The sequence below is a fragment of the Nomascus leucogenys genome, chromosome 19 (genome assembly GCF_006542625.1).
Source record: "Nomascus leucogenys isolate Asia chromosome 19, Asia_NLE_v1, whole genome shotgun sequence".
NCBI classification, from domain to species: domain Eukaryota; kingdom Metazoa; phylum Chordata; class Mammalia; order Primates; family Hylobatidae; genus Nomascus; species Nomascus leucogenys.
In genome coordinates, this window is record NC_044399.1 from 3,427,561 (window position 1) to 3,451,970 (window position 24,410).

General features: G+C 43.4%; 1 protein-coding gene across 2 annotated transcripts in view; it reads left to right on the plus strand.

Moving 5' to 3' along the window:
• Window positions 1-24,410, plus strand: part of DCDC2C (doublecortin domain containing 2C) — a 141,616-nt gene that overhangs the window by 75,235 nt on the left and 41,971 nt on the right. For both annotated transcript variants that reach the window (XM_030799903.1, XM_030799904.1), the window contains 2 exons: window positions 5,167-5,235; window positions 11,405-11,446. In XM_030799903.1, the coding sequence (XP_030655763.1) occupies window positions 5,167-5,235; window positions 11,405-11,446 (111 nt within the window). The remainder of the gene's footprint in view (window positions 1-5,166; window positions 5,236-11,404; window positions 11,447-24,410) is intronic.

A 24,410-nucleotide genomic window follows, 5' to 3' on the forward strand; every position in this document is an offset into this window, starting at 1 on the left:
TGTGCATTTTGACCTGTGCTTGGATTTCTAGAATGTTCTCATTTTTCTTGTTCAGACTTTAATTGTTTTCTTATTAATTTACTCACAAAACAACACATACTTTTAATCATACAAATCACTTTTCTGTCCTCCAGCTTTTGTCACTTGGGTCTCTATCAACGGACACAGGGATTTCTGCAGAGCCCCTGGCTTATGCGCAGGTGTTGGGAGGTTCCCACTGGCGTCTCAAGGCTCCTGGCTGTTTTGAAAGCTCATTCTTTTAGCACAAACTTGACATGGAGACCCTCACAGAGTTCTGTGGGTGCTCATCTGTGGCTCACGAGAGAATCAAGATTGGGGTTCTGCATTAGGGAAGCGGTACCTTGAGTTAATCCAGTGATCTCAGTTACTTGGGTCATAAAAGTGGGAAGCTTCAGTGTCACTGAAACTCATTTGTCCTGAACTAAGTGGTTGTGAATAGGACGGAAGGCTTAGCTTGTGGGAATTGCAATGGGAGCAAGAGGGACAGGGTGTCGGGGTGGAAGCTGTGGGGTGTGGCCGGCTGTCAGAGAGAAGGCGATTCACTGGGTTGTGGCATGAATTATCGCCAGTCTTTAATGACCCCCTGTTTTTTTCCCTCTTAGGCTTCATTCCCTCCTTTCTTGAGTTTTTATTTTTAAGAAATTATAATTTATTTTCAAACTTTTTTTTATCTTTGGTTATAATAGCAGATAATGTAACCCCTTGGCATCCACCCCTCCCCCACCATCTCCATCAGCAGAGGGAATTTGTAGATGGACGGGGGTGCATGGCCTGTGTGCCTGCTGCCTGATAAGCTTTCATTCTCAGAGAGCAGTGAATTTTTACACTAAAGTCTCGAGTCATTTTACCCCAATGTTAAGGAACAGTTTTCTTACAATCTGTGCAAAAAATGGCACCCAGGTATTAAAACATTAATGTTGAAATTCTGATTTAAGTACTACATTTTTACAAAAGCCAGGTCTTCTTCCAGTGATAAGATTATATTTAGTTTTGTAACTACTTTAAGAAGGTGGGCAAATGTGTACAATTGGAAACCCTGCCAGGTCCAGGACACTCACCTGTGATTCCTTTCTTGGGGAAATAGTCTAGAATTCACTCTGAACATGGCCAATTCCATTTTAGTAGAGCAGGCTGCTTCATCCTTCCCCAGGTGGTAAGTAGGCTGTGCAAACCCCAGGTCTTCAGCTGATGCGCGAGAAGCATGGTTTGACTGAAATCACAAAGGACTGGGTCCGTTTCTACTCTTCTAAAATCCGGTTATTTTTAGACAGTCTCAAAGAGTCCGTGCAAAAGGAGAGTACCTTTCCTTGGATTCTCAAATAGCAACTAGGGCAGTGTCCCCTGCACTGTGCCTCCCAGGGGTGTAATGCATTTCCCTCCAGAGAAAGAGATAAGAATAAGCCACCAACCAAAGAGAAACCAAAATAATTGGGACTAATTAGGAGAAGGTCAGTCTAAACTTGGGTAATCTGTGAATTGTTTAATTGGAAAAAACCTAATGAAGCTTTAGGCTTTGGCACTTTTATCTGTGTAGAGTAAGTCAGACGGAGGCCACCCAGATCCTTGGGGTGTTGGCTTTAATGAATAAATTAAAAGTATAATTAGCTACTATATCTGTAAGGAATTTTTGGTTATAAGGAATGGGAAACTTCAAGAGAAGTGGTTTAAACAGTCAGGAACGTCTATTAGGCCACGTAACAGAAGGACTCAAGCCTTCTGTGTGGGAGAGGCTCTGGGGTTGGCCCCTTCGAGCCTCGGGGAGTGGCTGGGCACCCCATTCTTCCACCGCCTCCCTCTGAGCCTTCACCTTTGTCCTTGGGCTTGTCTCCTCATGATCTCAAGGCGGCAGTCTGTGCTGTGGCTGGCACACTGAGACATGGAATGCTGGGAAGAGTAGAGAGACTGCACCATTTAAACAGTGAGGAAAGGCTTTCCCAGGGGCCCCTCTGAAAGCTGCCACGTGTCTATGCCTGTCTTGTCCCTAGCCAGGGAGAGGTGATTGACCTTGGGCGGTTTAGAGGAATCAGCCTTTACATCTTGTGTCTGGAAAGGGATTCAGGCTCCCCTGAAATGTATGAATAGTATTTGAAAAAAGTTTGAATTTTTGATTTTTTGTTTTTTGAGATGGAGTGTTGCTCTTGTTGCCCAGGGTGGAGTACAGTGGCACAATCTCAGCTCACTGCAACCTCTGCCTCCCAGTTCAAGCGATTCTCCTGCCTCAGCCTCCCAAGTAGCTGGAATTACAGGCATGCACCACCATGTCTGACGAATTTTTTGTATTTAGTAGAGACGGTGTTTCACCATGTTAGTCAGGCTGGTCTCGAACTCTGGACCTCAGGTGATTCACCTACCTCAGCCTCCCAAAGTGCTGGGATTACAGGCATGAGCCACCGCGCCTGGCTGAATGTTTTTATTATTTTGGTGAGGAACAAGGTAGGGAGTGGCTCTGTGGGCTAGGCAGCTGTCAGGGTACAGGATGTTTAATCTGTGCCATCTGCCCCTTCTTCATCATAGAAGGAGAGGTCCGTCCTCTCCTACCCATATCTCCCCTCCTCCCAGACGCTGGATCCTGTCCCGCTCGGAGCCTCTCAGGACTGTATGTCATCAACTGCTTAATAATTCTCTCTCCCTCCTTGGTGTCTTCAGCTTCTCCCATGCCCAAGTCCTTCCGGCTGGCATATGAGCATGCTGAAAGCACCCTTGTTATGAGTAAAAACAACCCTTTCTTGGTCTCAGTCCTCTTTGAGCATGTCTCTGTCCCCTCATGTGTGGAGCTGGTCTGCAGGGAGTGGCATCTTCTCCCCTCTTCTTTATCTCTTCAGGCTTCTGCCCGTAGTGGCACAAAACAGCTCTTCCGCTCCATGCCACCAAACCCAACACATTCCCCAGTTCTTGTCGCACAGGACCTTCACCACCCATTGGCGCTCCTGGCCACTCTGTTTTCCTTGCAATGCTCTCTTCCTTTCGCAAGAGAATCTCGTCAAACGAGACTCCTGACTTCCCTTTTCCCTCTGGCCATTCGTTGTCCTTCTCTTAGGCTTCTGGTCATCTCACTGGCCATCAGATGCTGGCGTTCAGCAAGGATGAGGGGTAGGGCATCTTCTCCTCTCACTCTGGATGTCCTCTCTATGTGATATAAAATTCTGTATCACGCCAGCATCAGTGTGTGTGACCTCCAGGAACATATGCACATCTGCTGAATTAACACCTCCTGTAGATGTCCTAAGACACTGAAGCTCAGCAGAGTGAGAACGCAACTCACGGTCTCCTTCCCCTGTCCTCAAACCTTCTTCTCTTCCTGTATCTGTGCATGAATGACACCCCGATCCATTCAGTAAGACAAAAGGGAAACTGAAGAGGTATTCCTGAGACTGACCTCTTCAACCCTTCTGTCTCCAGATCACCTTGGACTCTGCAGTTTTACCTCCTAAATGTGTCTGGAATCTCTGCACCCCTCTCTGCCTGTGTTACCATCGCTCTGGTCCCACTTAGCATCCTCTTTTGGTTAGATTGCTGCTGTCACTCCTGCTTTTCATGCACTGACCCCCAGCAAGTCTGAAGCTCAGCGCTTCTTCCCACAACAGGGCTGTGCACATGCTGGTCCGTGCGCCAGGCATGTTTTTCCATCTGTTTTTATATATCAACATTGGTTCATCCTTCAGATTTTACATTAATAGTCAATTCCCAGAGGATATCTTTGTTGCTGTCCCATGTATGTTAAATACTATTACATTCTCTTTCTGTTCCATGTACCTCTCCTTGTAGCACCTGTCACAGTCGTTTTGTTTGTGTGACTATTTAATTAATATCTGTCTTCCCTATAAGACTCTCGACTTCTTGAGGGCCTTGTTTGTTTGTACTCATAATCACTTGTGTCTTCTGGCATTGTAGTATTCAGTATGGTGGGTGTTCTCTATATACTTGCTGAATAAATGAATCAGTCAATGATTGATGTCACATCGACTATTCTTTAAAATAACATGTTTTTGATTGACATTATGTTGATTTTTTAAAATAATGTGTTCTTACAAAGCTTATTTTTTTTACATGGTTTGAGCACTCCCCATAGAGTTTTAATCGTTGAGACTGCTTTTCTACATAAGCTATAGGAAGATAATGCTCATACAGGCTTGGTCTGAATTTTCAGAAGGTCTGAGGTCTGGGCTGATGGGGTTGGCCATACTGAAGACACACCTACACGTCTGCCTCGCCACAGAACCCTGTTCTTGCACATTCAAGGTCAGCTGGCAGGAGCCGTTGGGTCTTTATGGCTCATTACTAATGGCAGTTCCTTTGCTGTGGTCACACAGTGAGAATGCACTTCTCTACCCACTTTGACTCAGGGTGGTGATGCCACCTGCCTTCCCTGATGACAGGTGAGTGGTTCCAGGCAGGTGCGTGAACAGCCAGCGTGTGATTTCCCACACTGCATCTTCTCTTCCTTTGCAGTCAGGAAACAGGAGGTGCCGGGGCCTCCATCAGTGGGTATCCTGAGTGGCTGTGGGGATGGGACACCCCCTGACCAGCTGCCGCACATGTGCAGCACGCATGCTTGGTTGCCTTGTTATTGCAGCCTCATCAGCCTGTCCTGACTACTACAGAAATATAAAGGAAGTTGGTCCTGGAGAGTCTTTTCTTTGGCCACAGAACCACATGCTTTTCCCCAAGAGCAGAGAGGGACTGCGGGACACAGATTAGGACAGATCCTTGTCTTCTGCCAGTGTGCCATGAAAACTAGGAAATAACCATGGAAAATAAGAACCCACTGCTATGTGAGGAGTGAGGGCAGGCAGGCTGTGGAGGGCATCTGCTGACCAGGGAGCAGAGGGCCCTGGATGGGGTCCTTATGGTGCCCCGAGAATTACAAAAGCACCTGCTGACCAGAGGTCTCTGGAGCGCCCACACCAGTCCTTATAAGAAAGAGGTTTCTCTGGCAATTTTACCAAGCAGGTTGACATTTTCCTGGTGGAGTCAAACACAGAAATGCAGAGTGGGTGCCATTCTGTATCTGGAGAAACTGCGGTGACTTCCCCAGCTTTACCCATAGAAGTGGTCTAGAAGGCTGCACTATTTCACGTGCTTTCTGACTTTTTTAAAGGAGTTCGACATAAGCAGTTGATAAAATGCGGTGTATTTTCTCCCCAGAGACAAGCTGAGATAGTTAAAGAAGATGAAGAGATACATGAGAACACCCCTGATTTTGAGGGCAACAAGGTGAGTTCATTTTATTTTGTCTTTAATGGCCTGGATCTAAGGCATCTGACACGTTGAATAGAGCTCACGTTTGGTGGTGAAAGGATCTGAGATCACAAGTCGGTGCCAAAACACAAGCCAGCACGGAATTGGAAGCGAGCGCATTTCCCAGGCAGCTGTGGACATGATCCGTTTTCCTGTGCCGGACAATTACATGAGTCATTTTAATCGCATCTACACTTGTCCTAATTACTTTCCACTGTACTTCTAGTCACAAACCTAAAAACTTTTTCCCCAGCAAGTTTCTGGAGGTACTTTTAGCAGGGAATGTCCAGGGAGGTGAAGGAAGGCAGCCGGTGTGCAGGTGGCTTTGTGGAGTGGACACCTGGGGCGCTGACTGGTGTGGTTTGTGGTGTGGTGTCAGTAGCTGGTCCTGCCGGGGAGCACGAGGGTGAGGGCGTGCGGTGCCCGTGTGCAGATGGCAGTGGAAGCCAGCGCAGGACGCTTGGCAGTGTGGGTTCTTGCTCACTCTTCTTCCTATCTGGATGTCCTGGAAACTTCCTCCGTGCAGGAACTGTGTGTCTGTGGTCCTCTATGAGATTATGCAACTTATCATCCACATAAAATATGTGTATCAGGAAAACAGAATTTACTTTAAATGTATTATTTTTAGCTAAGAAGTGGACTTTGAGGACTTTGTTTTCAGAATTCTGTCTGTGGATCTTTATTTTTGTTTCAGGGTTGTCTCTTGTTTTTAAAAGTTTGGCCGCAGTCAGGAAGCTGTGTAAATTGATCATTGCACAGGAGGCTGTGGAATGAGCTCCCGGATTTATTAAGTCTGGGAGGTGCAGTCTAAGTTTATCCTCCAGGGCTGTAAACAGGCGGGGACACTCACAGCCCTGCCAGGAGTCACTATTTTTTGTTCTTAAACTTGCCCTGCAGCTTCCTGGCTGCCACCTCGAAGAAAGGGGAGGAGTGACCCCAGGGAGCTTGTGCGAGGGTGCTGGAGCCACGCAGGTCACTCCCGGTGCTTGACACTACTTGGAACGGGTGTTTGTTGGAAGGGATATGGGTCCTCAGGAAGTTAGTTCAGGTTTTTAAGAAAACACCAAAGCAGCTTCTGATCTAAAACATACAGTCAAAGAGAATACACTTGTAAAACAGCTCATTCTTCCTTATATTCCTGGATAATTGTGGAAAGGTATCCTGTCTGTATCTGGATAAGTAGGGAAGACTGTCAGATGAAGAGCAAAGACAGTTTTTTATTTCTTTGGCACCCTCCGTCGAGGGTAAGAGTGTGTTCTCAGAGCAGGAGTGAGAGTGCAGACGTTTGTCTTACAGCATTAGGCTAAGAGGGGCAAACAAGCCACTGGCTTACCTTGCTTACCCTCAAGGAGAGGGTGCTATTATATGAATGGCATATTTCAATAGCAATATAACCCAGGCCTTCTGACTGCAGTGAGTTTGTGCTCTCTCCTGAATCCCTTGTGCACACTGGTGATTGAATTTGTCATCTGTGTTTAACTGACTTGTTACGGAAATCTACTCAGGCTGCTGGGGGGTCCATGCGTATTAATGACTTGATAACAGCCAGTAGCAGATTTAATTTCTTAGAGTGAATCAAAATGTCTTTCTTAATGTAAGCACTATCACTGGAATTCAATGGCAAACCCAAGCACCTAGTCCTCAGGTATCTGGGCCAAGGATCTAAAAGGTGATAGGGACAGCCATACCTTGGTTCTCTTGCCTGGGCATTAATGACGAGAGACAGGACAGGGAGGGCTGGGGAGTAAACGAAGACATCCAGAGCTTCACCGTGCACCAGGCACTGTGCAGCCATTCCCACATACCCGGCCCTGTCTCCACTGCACAGTCGATCTTTAAGGAAGGCAGAATAAACACGATTAAAAGCAATGAGATGGGGAGTTTAGGTAGCTTGTTGGCATCACGCAGGAGGTGATGGGGCTTGGATTTGAAGCCCATTTTGAGCGATTCCAAAGGCTGTGTTTTCTTCTTCCAGTGAACCATGCTGGTTATTTATATATAACTTCCCGGAAGAGGTATTTCCTGTATCAGGCTTCACACTGTGTCCCTCGTAGATACTGTTGCTTCGTTGGCGTCACCTACTGCTTCAAGCGGTGCAGGATGGCTCAAGTGTTTCAGTTCTAACAGCTCCGTCTTTGCTTCTAACATAACTGAAACAAAACTCTGTTGATGTGAAGCAACCCATGGGGTTGAAGGTAATTGGCCCTAAAATTTGGCCCACGTTTTTGAGGGCTCAAGAAGAGCAAGCATTTTATATGCATTATAATAGCTGTAATAACAATTAAAAAGAAGCAGGGATCAGTTAGCCCTTCCTGGCCAATAGGCCACGGTGAGCTAACCCTGGTCTCAATGAACTGTAGTTCACTTGGCACTTCATTTGTACGTTCATTTGACAAATTAATCATATGACATTTATTTGATATTGATTATATTAAAATTTTTAGGCATATGATTGCTGGCTTGACCTCCTCAAAGACCGGGATTGTGCCCTGTCAACTTAGGTATCATTCAGTGTCTTATATACAGTAGGTGTTTAATAAATATCTGCGGATTTGCTTTCAGTTGCCTATGATGAAGTTACTTAAGTATGTAATCCTGGAGTAAAATGCTAATTACCTTGCAAAGTTGTAAGAAGACATATTATAAACTTTATTTATAAATATGTATTGTTCAGGCACAGTGGCTCACGCCTGTAATCCTGACAATTTGGGCGGCTAATGCAGGAGGATTGCTTGAAGCCAGGAGTTTGAGAACAGCCTGGGAAACATAGAGACCCTGTTTCTACAAAAAATTAGTGAAATAAAAAAAGGTAGCCAAGTGCAGTGGTGTGCACCTGTAGTCCCAGCTCCCTGGGAGGCTGAGGTGAGAGGATTGCTTGGGCACAGGAGGTTGAGGCTGCCGTGAGTTACAGTTGTGCCACTCCAGCCTGGGTGACAGAGAGAGACTCTGTCTGGAAAGAAAAACAACAACTATTACTACTATATATAGAAAAGATTTCTGATGCTTGATCACAAACGTGTTATTTTTGTGGTAAAATACAAATGATTTTTGTGGTAATATATAAATACAATTTGCCATTTAACCGTTTTCAACGTGCAGTTCAGCGGCATTAATCACGTTCTCCGTGTTGCACAGTCACGGCCACAGTCTGGTTCCAACCCCTTCTCATCTCCTCACACCGAAACTCTGTGCCAGCTCCCCGTCCTGCGCTCACTCCCTGTTCCTTGCTTTGCCTAGCCCCAACTGTGTTGTCATTTGAAGCACTTGAAACCATCCCGGCCTGAAAGAGCTGTTCAGATGCAAGTGTTATGATGGGATCCTGCTCAGCCGCAGCCCAGGGTGCATTTGTTTTATAATTATGTATGTCAATAGCATAGAAGTGGGAGCAATCAAAAGCAAAAGCAAAAATAGAACTGTGCTTTTGGATGACACTTCCTCATCCTCAGAATACTTTAAACATGTTAATTTTACAGTCACTACAATTCTGATGATATTGGGCACTGTAATAACATTTTTCATCCTTAAAAATGGAGTGTTAGTAACATTGGAACACTGGAATTTTCTTCAGTTCTTTTTTTTTTTTTTTTTTTTTTTTTGAGACAGAGTCTTGCTCTGTCACCCAGGCTGGAGTGCAGTGGTGCTATCTCGGCTCACTGCAAGCTCCACCTCCTGGGTTCACACCATTCTCCTGCCTCAGCCTCCCGAGTAGCTGGGACTACAGGCACCCGCCACCACACCTGGCCAATTTTTTGTGTTTTTAGTAGAGACGGGGTTTCACCGTGATAGCCAGGATGGTCTCAATCTCCTGACCTCATGATCCACCCACCTCCGCCTCCCAAAGTGCTGGGATTACAGGCGTGAGCCACGGCACCCGGCCTTCTCCAGTTCTTAGTGCTTGATTTATGGACTCATTGGTTCTAAAACATCTTATGTGCAAGCAGCACTTTTTAATTTACACTACCTGCAAAGTTTGTAAAGGAATGCGTCATGGTTTTGAAAAGGTTCAATCCCTTTCTAAAGCAAGATGGAAAGTATGAATGGCAATGCCAAAAAATGTATCCATAGGCCATGTACCCAGGGCTCTCTCCAAGGATGGCACGAGCTTTCTGTCGTTGGAAGTATCTCCACGTGGTCTGTGGCCAGCTCTGGAGGGGTGCTTTAGAGAACGGTTACGCATAAGAGTGGTCAGGTATTGTGTGACTCAGGTTTTTCTCTGATTCTTAATTATCAACCTTTCAAATAATATTTAATTGTTTCATACTTTCGAAAAAGCTGTATAAAAATTTCATGGATAATTTTGTGTATTCAATAAAGAGAGAGAGGGACAGGAAGAGGGAGTGGGAGATTGACTCTGATTTTGGGGTGATGATTTTCTCTTCCTCCAAGAGCATCCTGTGCACGTTCTGGCCTCTCCGGAGCTGTGCCTGATGCCTGCTGCACCTCTCCCTTTCCAGCTCTCACCCACTTCAGGGCTCGCTGCAGAGCCAGCCTCGTCCTTACAGCTCTCTGGATCCTTCTTCCCCAGGGAGTATCTCTTTCTCTGCTAACCTCCACTAGTATTTTGTTTGTCCTTCGTACACCATCCAAAGCACAGTTTGGCTTTAATCAGAGCTGTTTGTGTATGTCTACTGTCTCTTCTGAGTGATTTACATTTTCTGAAGGAAGAGTCTTGACTTAATTCATTTTGGTGTCATTGTTAGTGCCTTTCGTATCACCTTGCACACAGGAGTAACTGGTCTTGAGCTTGATAGAGACTCTGGAAGATAAGTGGCAGTGGAGGTAGCGTGGGGCATCGCAAGGCCTCTGGCCTGAGGCTGGAGTGTGGCCAAGCAGGAGCTGAGCGTGGCCCCAGTAGAGGGGACTAAAGATGAAGGTGGATGTTCAGTGAGTCTCAAAAGGCTGTAGCAGAAGAAGTAATTTTCCCCAAAGCCTTAGTGTTTATCTACATGAAAATCAAACTTTTCTCTTTGGAAAATTTCATAAAGTCAAAAGCTAAACAAAATAAGGAAGAAAATATTTGCAATACAAATCAAATTTTCTTGATTTACACAAGTCTCATAAATCATTAACACAAAGCCCAATAAAAAGAAAGGCAAATAAGACAAATGAGAAATTCACAAAGAAGAATACAAATTTCCAAAAGACATAAGGAAATATGTCCATATCATTCCTAATTAAAGAAATGCAAATAATAAAAATGAGGTTTTTTTGTTGTTAAATCAGACTGACAATGTCGAGTGCTTAATAAATCTAGATTAGGGATTTGTTTTACAATATCCCTCTTGCAGATAATTGAATGCTGTATTTTTATGTTAATATAGATGCAGAAAAGCAGCAATGCTTCTTATTAGGGCCATGTATAAATCAATGCAGCCCTTTGGAAAAGAGTTTTTGCTCTTTCTATTAAAATTAAATCTGCACTTTTTAAAACCATTTTATCATAGCTACGAATATCTTCTACACTTTTCTTAACCATTATTATGATAGCTAGGAATATCTTACAAATATATTAATTAACAACTATTGATGTTTGTTATATTAATATTCAATAAAGAGAGAGAGGGACAGGAAGAGAGAGAGGGAAATTGACTCTGATTTTGGGGTGATGATTCTGTCTTCCTCCAAGAGCATCCTGTGCACGTTATATTAATATAACAAATATTAATATATTACAATATATTAATGACTATTAATAGAAACAAATGCAGTGTTCATCCACAGGGTTGGTTGATTAACTTATGTTTTACCAATAGAATGGAATACAATACAGCTGTGAAAATAATTAGATAGATTCATATAACAGAAGGATGGGAGCTCCAAGATGTTATATTAAGTGAAAAAAAAATCAAAGTGCAACAGAGAATACAGGTATGACACGCTGCCTTTTGCATAAGAATGATCGAAAAGAGGTTCATAAAAACAAAGAATTTAGAATGGGAAACAAAATGGAAGGAAGTAGGAGGAACAGAGCAGCGAGTCGGTAGTGAGGATGAGGCTTGAGGCTTTACACCAAGCTCCTGAATGACGTGTATGAGAAAGAATTTGACCTCCCTGAGAAGCTGAGTAGAGGCGGGGGAGATAAAGGATTTATTATACAACATCCTTCTTGCGATAGTTGATTCCTATACTTATTTTTTAATACTAGGATAAAGAAGATGCAAGGCTTTGTGAAGACGTTGAAGGAAAGGTTTGTATCAACAACAAACGCTGTAGTTTTGCATTTTCTATCTGAAGACAGACCTAACAAGAGAATCCACAGATCCCCAAATCTTGTCAGGTGCTTTTTAGGAATATAACTTTTATGCCTCTGTCATACACCGTAGCTCTGTTTTCCAGAGTTAGAAAACAAACTTGGAGGAAAGAAGCATAATCACGGCCTTTCACATAGGTGGATGGATCCTCGGGAAAGGCAGATGAGAACCAGGAGTAAAAAGTGCTCTAGGGCAGCGCGTGGCTGGCGTCTGAAGGTGCAGCTTTTATGACTGCCTGGAAAACCTGGAAAACGCGTATGAATTATCTGCCAGCTACATCTGTAGTCACTCACTTAGGTTTTCCAGGCAGTCATAAAAGCTGCACCTTCAGACACCAGCCATGAAGCTAAGGATGGATGTGCTTGCCTGGCAAGGGCAAGGGAGTGGGGGGCTCACAGCCCTGGGGAAAGCAGATGTATAGCTGGGCCGGGGACCCCACCTGGCAGTGGACCCCACCTGGCAGTGGACCCCACCTGGCAGTGGAAGGTGCTTCCCCCTAGAAGTGCTGCTCTCCCTGCTATCAGCAATAGCTCTGTCCTCAGCAGGACTGAGTTCTCATCCTGAGCTGGTAGATGACTAAGTAATGACAGTGGTTTTTGTCTGAGTGTGTCAAGTTTCATTTATTTAGTCTTTAGTTTTCCTAGACAGCTCAGCACTCTGCAAAGGACATGAGTCCTGAGTGATGACACACTTGGGGAGGTTAACCTAACCGAAGCCAGCGTCTGCACACCTCTGGGACTTGGATCAGCTCCGCCTGGCCTTGGCTGCTCCAGTACCTGCCATGTGTGGCTTCGGGAACACTCCCTAAAACCTGATTGCCTCAGTTTACTCCTCTATTCAAAGTTTGTCTGTCCAATCGTTTATAACAAAATCAACCTCCAGGAGAGAATATGTATAAAGTCTGCTTAGTGTTACTACTTATTCTTATTATTAGAAATAGCTGACTTGCAAAATATTTCTGACTCCAGGAGAGAATATGTATAAAGTCTGCTTAGTGTTACTACTTATTCTTATTATTAGAAATAGCTGACTTGCAAAATATTTCTGACTCAGGAGAATATTATAATCTGCTTAGTTTTTTTTCTTATTATTAGAAATAGCTGACTTGCAAAATATTTCTGACTGTATTACGGGGGAGGGGAACATGTGTGAGCTGTGTCCTGCCCATGCACAGAGCCTCTGGTGTGGATGTGTCCCCACCGTGCGGTGAGCCTCTCGTGTAGATGTGTCCTGCCCTTGCACGGAGCCCCTGGTGTGGATGTGTCCCGCGCCACCCACCACACCCCTCGCCCCGCTAACCCCATGCGGTGAGCCTCCCATGCAGATGTGCCCTGCCTGTGCACGGAGCCTTTTGTGTGGGCGTGTCCCGCCTGTGCACGGAGCCTCTGGTGTGGGTGTGTCCCCCAGTGCACGGAGCCTCTGGTGCAGCTGTTTAATGCCCGTTGTCCAGTGAGCCTCTTATGCAGATGTGTCCCGCCTGTGCACGGAGCCTCTTGTGTGGGTGTGTCCCGCCTGTGCACGGAGCCTCTGGTGCGAGTGTCTCACCTGTGCACGGAGCCTGTGGTGCGAGTGTGTCCCACCTGTGCACGGAGCCTCTCATGTGGGTGTGTCCCACCTGTGCACGGAGCCTGTGGTGCGAGTGTGTCCCACCTGTGCACGGAGCCTGTGGTGCAAGTGTGTCCCTCCTGTGCACAGAGCCTGTGGTGCGGGTGTGTCCTGCCTGTGCCCAGGGCCTCTGGTGTGGATGTGCAGGCAGCCTTGTGGCTGGAAGAGCACTAAATTCCTGTTTTAGGTTTTCCACTGACTTGCTAGGTGTCCTTTGTTAAGTAACTTGATTGATTCAATCAACAATCATTTTACATGTTTATAGGTTTACTTACTTTTCAAGAATCAATGAGACAATGGATTGGAAAGTTCCTGAAAAGTATAACATATCTATGTTTAAAATGGTGTTTATATTATTTGTATTTGAGCTAGATAATGAAAGTTTTGTTCCTTAGCTTGAAATTAGACACTTGATTTTCCCCACTCTTAACTCCCTTGTTGAAATCAGTGTAATCCGTTTTGTTATGTGGCGTATTCCATCCTCTGAACTCTCTGCGGCCAACCTAACTGCACGTGACTGGGAAAACTAATGTGTGTTCATAGTGATGTCCCTGAAGGAAAATAATATCTGGTTTGAATGTCAAGTAATCCTTTGGCGCATTTATCCCTTGTTTGGCACACAGGTTACTCTTTTAAAGGGAATATTTTACCAAACATAAAGGAATGAAAAGAATGCTAATTTGGCCACATGCAAACTCTGTGCAAACAGTTTCATTTCTCCCAGGCTTGGTTTCCTTACCTGTGAAAGCGAGATAATTTCCAACTGGTGAAGTGAGTGTAAAGATTAGAAGTATTTACAAGTGCCTTTTCCTGACTCAGTGGTCTGGGGATAAATGCTATCTACTGTTGTTACTGTTATTCTCTAATCATGACTGCAGTGGAGGGCTAAAGGCTTTGAAAGAAGGAATGAGATTTTACTCATGTTTGCACTCTTCTCAGCATTGGGCATGCACAATGCCTTCCTTACAGTCGACATTAATTATATTTTTAAATGAAATTTTCTCCTTTGATACCTCGCACTAGTTTCAAAATTAAGAATACTTTGTTAAACTATAAACAATTTATGTTGGTTGTAGATTTATTAGAAAATGCAGATAAAAAAATGAGAAAGTGAAAACCCTGAATTCCTGTGCTCAGAGTGAAAACCCTGGATTCCTGTGCTCAGAGTGAAAACCGTGGACTCCTGTGCTCAGAGTGAAAACCCTGGATTCCTGTGCTCAGAGTGAAAACCCTGGACTCCTGTGCTCAGAGTGAAAACCCTGGATTCCTGTGCTCAGAGTGAAAACCCTGGACTCCTGTGCTCAGAGTGAAAACCCTGGACTCCTGTGCTCAGAGTGAAAACCCTGGACTCCTGTGCTCAGAGTGAAAACCCTGGACTCCTGTGCTCAGAGTGAAAACCCTGGACTCCTGTGCTCAGAGTGAAAACCCTGGACTCCTGTGCTCAGAGTGAAAAGCCTCGATTCCTGTGCTCAGAGTGAAAACCCTGGATTCCTGTGCTCAGAGTGAAAACCCTGGATTCCTGTGCTCAGAGTGAAAACCCTGGATTCCTGTGCTCAGAGTGAAAACCCTGGATTCCTGTGCTCAGAGTGAAAACCCTGGACTTCTGTGCTCAGAGTGAAAAGCCTCGATTCCTGTGCTCAGAGTGAAAACCCTGGACTCCTGTGCTCAGAGTGAAAACCCTGGACTCCTGTGCTCAGAGTGAAAACCCTGGACTCCTGTGCTCAGAGTGAAAACCCTGGACTCCTGTGCTCAGAGTGAAAACCCTGGATTCCTGTGCTCAGAGTGAAAACCCTGGACTCCTGTGCTCAGAGTGAAAACCCTGGACTCCTGTGCTCAGAGTGAAAAGCCTCGATTCCTGTGCTCAGAGTGAAAACCCTGGATTCCTGTGCTCAGAGTGAAAACCCTGGATTCCTGTGCTCAGAGTGAAAACCCTGGATTCCTGTGCTCAGAGTGAAAACCCTGGACTCCTGTGCTCAGAGTGAAAAGCCTCGATTCCTGTGCTCAGAGTGAAAACCCTGGATTCCTGTGCTCAGAGTGAAAACCCTGGATTCCTGTGCTCAGAGTGAAAACCCTGGATTCCTGTGCTCAGAGTGAAAACCCTGGATTCCTGTGCTCGGAGTGAAAACCCTGGATTCCTGTGCTCAGAGTGAAAACCCTGGATTCCTATGCTCAGAGTCTGTTCTCACTTTTGTGCCTGTTCTTCAGGACTGTTTTCCATTTTAAATTTACTGTTTGTGTAGGGTATTAAGAGGGTTGGAACTTGTCAAATAATAGAAAATTCGATTTTAAGAAATACTATGAATCAGTATTGAGGATATTTTCAACGTTTTAGGTTTTTTTCTCAGTATGCTTCAGAATATTGATTTCATTTATTTGAAATAGATTTAAACGTTTTTGAGCAGAGCTGCCATTGACTTTAAAAACAGCAACAACAAAACAACAGGCATCATGTACTTACAAGGAATTTTTCCAGATCTATGTTGCAAAGGTTGCTTCCTGGATGTCATCTGCTCTGAATGTTTGATCTCAAATCAGAATTTAAAAGGGAAGTTTTATTTTTTCTTCTGCAACAAATATTCAATTTGATTCCTCATTGGCTATTTTTTTTGATGATAGTGAAAAATAGAGAGCTTTAAGAGAAGAAAAGCAAACAGATTGAATAATTATCCACTAATAGATTTTAAAATGTAAATTACAATTTTAAATCATGAATCTAGATGTTGAACTATCCTACTTCCATCCTGTATTGGACAGATAGTAACTTTCTGAAATATAACACTCACAAAGAGCATTCAGAATACACTGGGTGTGTAGTTTGCTGTTTTCATTTTGTGTTTTTGCATCATAGATTATAATATGAACATATCGATCACTTCCGACGGCCAAGCAGCACGACAGGATGCCGTAGTAACAAGTTCCAGGTGCAACGTGTATAAGAAGATAACTGTGACATTTTTCCCCCTAAAGGCTTCAAAAATCAAGTATAATTTTGATCAACAATAAATGTGCTATTAGTTAAAAAAAAGTACCTAACATAAGATTTTTAGTATTTATAGTCATCAATTTGTGAAATGGTCTATCTATCATCTTTTAAAGGTGTACTTTGTAAGTTTCATGACCATGTTATGCATGATCATATCAAAGCAAAGTCCTTTTAAATGCATCTTGGAGGCAACATTCAAAGTGCTGGAAGTTCTGGCCAGAGCAATCAGGCAGGAGAAGGAAATAAAGGGTATTCAATTAGGGAAAGAGGAAGTCAAATTGTCCCTGTTTGCAGATGACATGATTGTATATCTAGAAAACCCCATCGTCTCAGCCCAAAATCTCCTTAAGCTGATTAGCAACTTCAGCAAAGTCTCAGGATACAAAATCAATGTACAAAAATCACAAGCATTCTTGTACACCAATCACAGACAAACAGAGAGCCAAATCATGAGTGAACTCCCATTCACAATTGCTTCAAAGAGAATAAAATACCTAGGAATCCAACTTACAAGGGATGTGAAGGACCTCTTCAAGGAGAACTACAAACCACTGCTCAATGAAATAAAAGACGATACAAACAAATGGAAGAACATTCCATGCTCATGGGTTGGAAGAATCAATAGCGTGAAAATGGCCATACTGCCCAAGGTAATTTATAGATTCAATGCCATCCCCATCAAGCTACCATGACTTTCTTCACAGAATTGGAAAAAACTACTTTAAAGTTCATATGGAACCAAAAAAGAGCCCGCATCGCCAAGTCAATCCTAAGCCAAAAGAACAAAGCTGGAGGCATCACGCTACCTGACTTCAAACTATACTACAAGGCTACAGTAACCAAAACAGCATGGTACTGGTACCACAACAGAGACATAGATCAATGGAACAGAACAGAGCCCTCAGAAATGATGCCGCATATCTACAACTATCTGATCTTTGACAAACCTGACAAAAACAAGAAATGGGGAAAGGATTCCCTGTTTAATAAATGGTGCTGGGAAAACTGGCTAGCCATATGTAGAAAGCTGCAACTGGATCCCTTCCTTACACCTTATATAAAAATTAATTCAAGATGGATTAAAGACTTAAATGTTAGACCTAAAACCATTAAAATCCTACAAGAAAACCTAGGCAATACCATTCAGGACATAGGCGTGGGCAAGGACTTCATGTCTAAAACACCAAAAGGAATGGCAACAAAAGCCAAAATTGACAAATGGGATCTAATTAAACTAAAGAGCTTCTGCACAGCAAAAGAAACTACCATCAGAGTGAACAGGCAACCTACAGAATGGGAGAAAATTTTTGCAACCTACTCATCTGACAAAGGGCTAATATCCAGAATCTACAATGAACTCAGACAAATTTACAAGAAAAAAACAAACAACCCCATCAAAAAGTGGGCAAAGGACATGAACAGACACTTCTCAAAAGAAGACATTTATGTAGCCAAAAAACACATGAAGAAATGCTCATCATCACTGGCCATCAGAGAAATGCAAGTCAAAACCACAGTGAGATACCATCTCACACCAGTTAGAATGGCCATCATTAAAAAATCAGGAAACAACAGCTGCTGGAGAGGATGTGGAGAAATAGGAACACTTTTACACTGTTGGTGGGACTGTAAACTAGTTCAACCATTGTGGAAGTCAGTGTGGCGATTCCTCAGGGATCTTGAACTAGAAATACCATTTGACCCAGCCATCCCAATTACTGGGTATATACCCAAAGGACTATAAATCATGCTGCTATAAAGACACATGCACACGTATGTTTATTGCGGCACTATTCACAACAGCAAAGAGTTGGAACCAACCCAAATGCCCAACAACGATAGACTGGATTAAGAATATGTGGCACATATACACCATGGAATACTATGCAGCCATAAAAAATGATGAGTTCATGTCCTTTGTAGGGACATGGATGAAATTGGAAAACATCATTCTCAGTAAACTATCGCAAGGACAAAAAACCAAACACTGCATATTCTCACTCATAGGTGGGAATTGAACAATGAGAACTCATGGACACAGGAAGGGGAACATCACACTCTGGGGACTGTTGTGGGGTTGGGGGAGGGGGGAGGGACAGCATTAGGAGATATACCTAATGCTAAATGACGAGTTAATGGGTGCAGGAAATCAACATGGCACATGTATACATATGTAACAAACCTGCACATTGTGCACATGTCCCTAAAACCTAAAGTATAAAAAAAAAAAAAAAAAAAAAAGCAAAAAAAAAAAATGTGGCACATATACACCATGGAATACTACATCCTTTGTTAAATGTTTTTCTTCCTTTCTTCTGTTTCCCTTCCTTCCTTCCTTCCCTCTCTTCCTTCCCTCCCTTCCTCCCTTCCCTTCCTCCCTTCCCTTCCTCCCTTCCTGCCTTCCCTCCCTTCCTCCCCCAACCCTCCCTCTCTCTCTGTCTCTCTCTCTTTCTTTTTCTGAAGCAGGGTCTCCCTCTGTCACCTGCAAGCTCCGCCTCTCACGTTCAAAAGATCTCATGCTTCAGTTAACTGAGTAGCTGGGATTACAGGCATGGCATGCGTGCCACCACACCCAGCTAACTTTTTTTTTTTTTTTTTAATTTTTAGTAGAGATGGGTTTCACCATGTTGGCCAGGCTGATCTCGAACTCCTGAACTCAAGTGATCCACCCACCTCGGCCTCCCAAAGTGCTGGGATTACAGACGTGAGTGACTCTGCCTGGCCAAATGTTTTCAATGTGGTAGAAAAGTAGTGGGTTTTGTCTGCCTTTGAAGCATTTATATTTTAGCCCATTGGAGAAACAAGAATGAAAAACTGCCAAGCACCACACAAAACTCCATGTGGAATCCAGAGGCCCTTTTCCTGCCCGGTTTCCAGACTTCCTTTGAACTGAGGACTGGCTCCTGTGCTTCCCTTGAAGAAATGCCTTACAGTAAATAGTACCAGTTCTCATCATTGCTCAACTTTATACTGTATTTATTAATATTCATGACTTGATCTTTCACTCTTTTTCTAATGCCATGCCTCTAATTGTTCTGTGAGTCACCTCTCTCAAGAAACAATTACCCATTCTGGTCATCTCTTAGTGCTGTCACCCTTCAGGAAGCATGCTATTATAATCATGTCATTTTCAAATACTTTGCCTTTTTCCAATTATCCCCAAGTTACTTTATGTTTGCATTCAGGTTTTCAACAACTCTCCATTGGATGGTTAATGTTTTTCCTACTAAATGCTCACTTTATGTATGGAGCACATCTTCTGCTTATATGTCTCCTCCTTCCCTGTCCAGGGGTACTGATTGCTCAGAATTTCTTAACTAACTAAGCCTGGGCATTCTAGGATTAAAGAAAGAGAGATTTGATCCTCTTGTGGCTTTTAGGCTTTGATGTTTCATGTTGTTGAAACTAGGAAATTTTTGACTTTGGGTGGAGTCATAATGACAAGAATATAAGAAAATAGAACCTAGTGGGTAACTTCAGAACAGTAGTTATAGAACGGGAGTTATCTACGATTGATTAATGTTATGTGCTGTTGTGCACTTATTTTCTTACAACAAAAAGAGAGTCATGTCTATTTTGTTTTTTAGTCTTCTTGTCTTTATAACTGTACCCCAAATCATAGTGTGCTTAGAAATTCATTGAGGAGTGAAATCCACCAGACTGACGAAGGGTCTTGAAGGAGGTAGGTCTTCCCAAGGAGGCTCCTCGTGCTTCAGGTGCTCTACGGAAGCTGAGAAACTGTGCGCCTTCTGCCAGTGTTTACCCAGAATGCCCCAGATGAGAGCAGGTGAAAAAAGTGAGTAGTTGATGTGCTACTAGCTATTAGACAAGTGATAAAACAGTGCAGCCTCTTTAAATGATTAAAGTGGTGGTTTATATCAATTGACATAAATAATATTTAAGTGATTTAACATGCTTAAGACATGCTAAGCTGAGAACATCAGCCATTTTCCATTGCCTGCAGCTACTGATGAAAACACCATTTCGGCGTCTTACTGAAGTGAAATGCATCCACAGATCCATAACAATCATTTCCTCTCCTTGTGTCCTTTCTCAGTCAATCAGTGGAGGGTTTGCATTTAATTATCATTGCCAGAAATTCCAATAAAACCAGGATCCAGCATTATCTCTGACTCAGGATTTTTGCGACAAAATGAAAATGGCATTGATTCATTAATTGATTTTTAAAATTAATCACCTGCCCAGTATCTTAACTGTTTTTTTCTCTTTATTATGTTGATACCACTCCATCGCCACAGCTAAGTCTTTTATTGCTTCTCTAAGAGACAAGGTCAATAGTGATCAACACTGGAGTCTCAAAAGTGAAGTGTAGGCCGGGCGCGGTGGCTCAAGCCTGTAATCCCAGCACTTTGGGAGGCCGAGGCGGGCAGATCACGAGGTCAGGAGATCGAGACCATCCTGCCTAACACGGTGAAACCCTGTCTCTACTAAAAATACAAAAAATTAGCCGGGTGTGTTGGCGGACACCTGTAGTCCCAGCTACTCGGGAGGCTGAGGCAGGAGAATGGCGTGAACCTGGGAGGCGGAGCTTGCAGTGAGCCGAGATCGTGCCACTGCACTCCAGCCTGGGGGACAGAGCGAGACTCCATCTCAAAAAAAAAAAAAAAAAAAAAAAAGGGAAGTATAAGGTCACCAGTAATACTAAGTGGGGTCACGGAGAAATATTAAGCAATGAAAGTTTTAGAAAATTATGTGGTTCTAGGCTGGGTGTGGTGGCTCACGCCTGTAATCCCAGCACTTTGGGAGGCCAAGGGGGGTGGATCATGAGGTCAGGAGATTGAGACCATCCTGGCTAACACAGTGAAACCCTGTTTCTACTAAAAATATATAAAAAAAATTAGCTGGGTGTGGTGGCGGGCGACTGTAGTCCCAGCTACTAGGGAGGCTGAGGCAGGAAAATGGCGTGAACCTAGGAGGTGGAGCTTGCAGTGAGCTGAGATCGTGCCACTGCACTCCAGCCTGGGCAACAGAGTGAGACTCTGTCTCAAAAAAAAAAAAAAAAAAAAAATTCTGTGGTTCTAGAAGTAGAAAGCTTGGATCCCTTTATACATAGGAGATTCATTTGGACTCAAATAATAGGAGAAAGGTTTTCACTTAAAAACGGAAAAGATGCTCTGGGCAATGCTGTTCATTAATAAAACACAAGATATTGCATTGGCGTTGTATAAGAGACAGTCACGGATGAACCAATCGCCGTTTCGTATGGTGGGCTCCATGGAAGCAGTTTTGTTGTATTCGTGACAATTTTAGAAATCACAGCTAGGGTCCTGAAGAAGGAAATGAAATGGTTCCAGTTTAGCCTGGAGAAGTAGCAAGTGAACAAAGATCAGCGGATGCAGGTCAGTTTTTGCCGCCTCGCCTTCCATCTTGGAAGCTTCCCTACTTTCCTCCTGGTTGCTAGGCTGAGAACTCAAATTCTTATCCTCTTTCCCTCTCCCCAGTGGACTCGGATTTGCTTCCCAGCTCCCCTGGGGGCCTGATGACCTCTCCAGCACTGTGTTGTTTGCAGTGACCTGGGTGCCATGCCAAGGCTGGGCCAGCACCCTTCCGCCCCTCCCGCCGGCAGAATGTCTTCCCCTCTAAGCCGCCCTCTGGGCAGAGTGCAGGATCCAGGCAGTGCTGTCATGACACACTGCCACAGGGCATTCTGTGTCCCTCTGGTATGTTCTAACTTATCTTTGACCTTGACAGTGAAAAGGAAAGGAGATGAGATGAAGCTGGGTGTTCAGGAAGCACCCAATTCCTCAGTAGCCTTTGGCCATTCATTAGTTCATTTTTTTAAATTCACCAGTTATCCACAATATTATCTGTTATAGAAAATTGGTTTTAAGCAGATAGACAAAATTCTTACTTTGGGACATCTGCTGTGACACAGACAAAGAACAGTGATGGGATTTTGCTGTGAGCAAACTCCTAATTAAAAGTGTCTGTGTAGGTGTCTCCCATGGGGTGAGAGGACATTAAAGTAGTTCATAGAACTTGATGCCTGCCTTGTAACGCCTAAGCAGCAGGAATAGGTCCCGGAGAAAACAGAAACAGTCCCTGCTAGTTCAGCTGGATGGTCTTCTCTGAGCTGTGCTTCCAGCCCCTGGCATCTGGGGCTTCAGATTCCATTTCTGTTCTCCACGAGTGGCCCCTTGTCGTACTTCTGTTGGCCTCAGGTTGGCAGGTGTTTATTAAAATATGACCACATAACGCACAAGCCATTGTAGTCACATAAAGAAAGTATTTTATTTGTATTTACTTGGTTTTCCCCATGAGTTATAGAGATGCTATCTGTAACTTTTAAAATATATGAATTATTTCAAATTATAATCATATATATAGTCAATTTATGATGCTTCTGCAAGGTACCAAATAAGCTGGGTACATAGACATGGTTGTAAATATAAATTTTGGACACAAAAAGTAACTTTTCAAATTTTCATTTCTGGGAAGGCTTAATGAGAAATCATTATTGGCTGCCTACACCACACTCTGCGAAAGTACATTTAGGGGAATTTATTACTTGGTTACCCTAAATTGACAGCCATATTTTGGAGAAAAATGTGTCTTCTCTGATGAGTAATTTAAGGAAAGAAAATCAAACGTGAAGAGGAAAGGGACTTGAAAGTCCACAGGCGCTTTGAATTGACAAATGAGATTGTTCAGGGGCCTTTTTTCTTCATATCTTCAGAGAACCTGGCAGCTTTTCCCCAAGACAAAGCCAGTGTGAGAAGCAGCTGGGAGTTGTAACTCAGAACTGAGATTCGCCGTTCAGATTGCGTGGAGATTGCATCCATAAGGCCGTATAATTTCCGTTCAAGGCAAGGCATTTGTTTCTTGTTTGTTCATCTTCAGGATTTGTCTTTATTGATCTTTGAAAGAGGGGCATCCACGGCATTGCAAAAAAGCGTTCCATAAATACAAACTCGCATTTTCTGTTTGTAAATAGAATGAATAGAAAAAGACAGGCCTTAAAAAAAGTTGTAGTATACCCAAACGCAAATTTACACCTTGATTTACACTTAAGAATACATTTCACAAATTGGTAAATATTGTAGGCACAGATTGCATATGAACTTAACAAGCCGTCTGTATACTTGGGATGGGCGAAAATGCTCCTAAACGTCCTTCAGTGCCGCCTTCTGCCTCTGAAGCCTGTGCAGCATTCTTCCCACATGACTTTGTCACTGCTGTCCAAATGTGTCACATACTCTGTGCACCTGCAGCTGACAAATGTGCCTGTGCCAGATGGGCTGGCTTCCTGTCCCGCCGTCCATCAGCAGAATGGACTGACTCTGTGGGATCTTACAGTTCTGAGCCAGAAACACCACTGGCAATTATTCCTCTGCAGTGCTTTTGTATGAGTGGAAGGGAAATGGAAGCGTCTCTTTACTAGTATCAATACTGTAATTTAAAAATGTTCAGTCATTTCTCTGTTACAATAGAAATGTTTTAAATGAATTCCAAATAGCAGGCATCCAGTGTCTATCAGGCATGCCACACTCTATACCAGGTTCAGACACAGTGAGACGCAGCCAGGTGTAGACCAGGTCACTGCGTCTAGGCTGCTGCTCTCCTGAGGGACAAGAGGCTGTGCAGAAAGGTGGTGGGTGTGGGGGCAGAGGCCAGGTCATGGGCAAGGGGGCTTGAAGCACGTTTTTAATGCAATCTTTCTATTTTTGCTTGTGATGTATAAAAATCTCACATAAATATGTACTTGAAAAAGAGAGGAATATTTGAATAGACTTTGTTGATAATTGTGGATATTCTTTGGTACTACACCAAAACTTGACAAGTGATAGCTTCTTAAAGGTTAGTTACAACGTGGAATCAGAACCCGTATCGATGAACTTTTTACTCCCTGTTACATTAAAATCTATTGTTATATTCTGCACTTTGAATGCATTTTTACCCATGTAGCATTTTACAACATGATGCATTGGTCATTTGGAAAATATTGGTTCACTGAGTTATGCAAATGTTCAATGAGTTATGCAGATGTATGACACATTTAATTATACAATACTTAAAAATCACATGCATTAATATTTTCGTCAACATCTTTAGAAAAGACTTTTAGTATTGCGACACTGTCAAACACATGTGCATGTTTTGCAAATTTGAAGTTTTTTGAATGCTCAAATTTTATTGTTCAACCCAAATACTATCAGTTGTTTTTATAGACATAGTAGCCTCATTTTGAGAAAATGCCTGCCAACCACCCAAGAATCAGTAACTATAGTTTGTAGGTTACTTACTCTTTCAAGTAAAGTAGTTCCATGAAACAAGTGTCTAGTTCAGCTTGC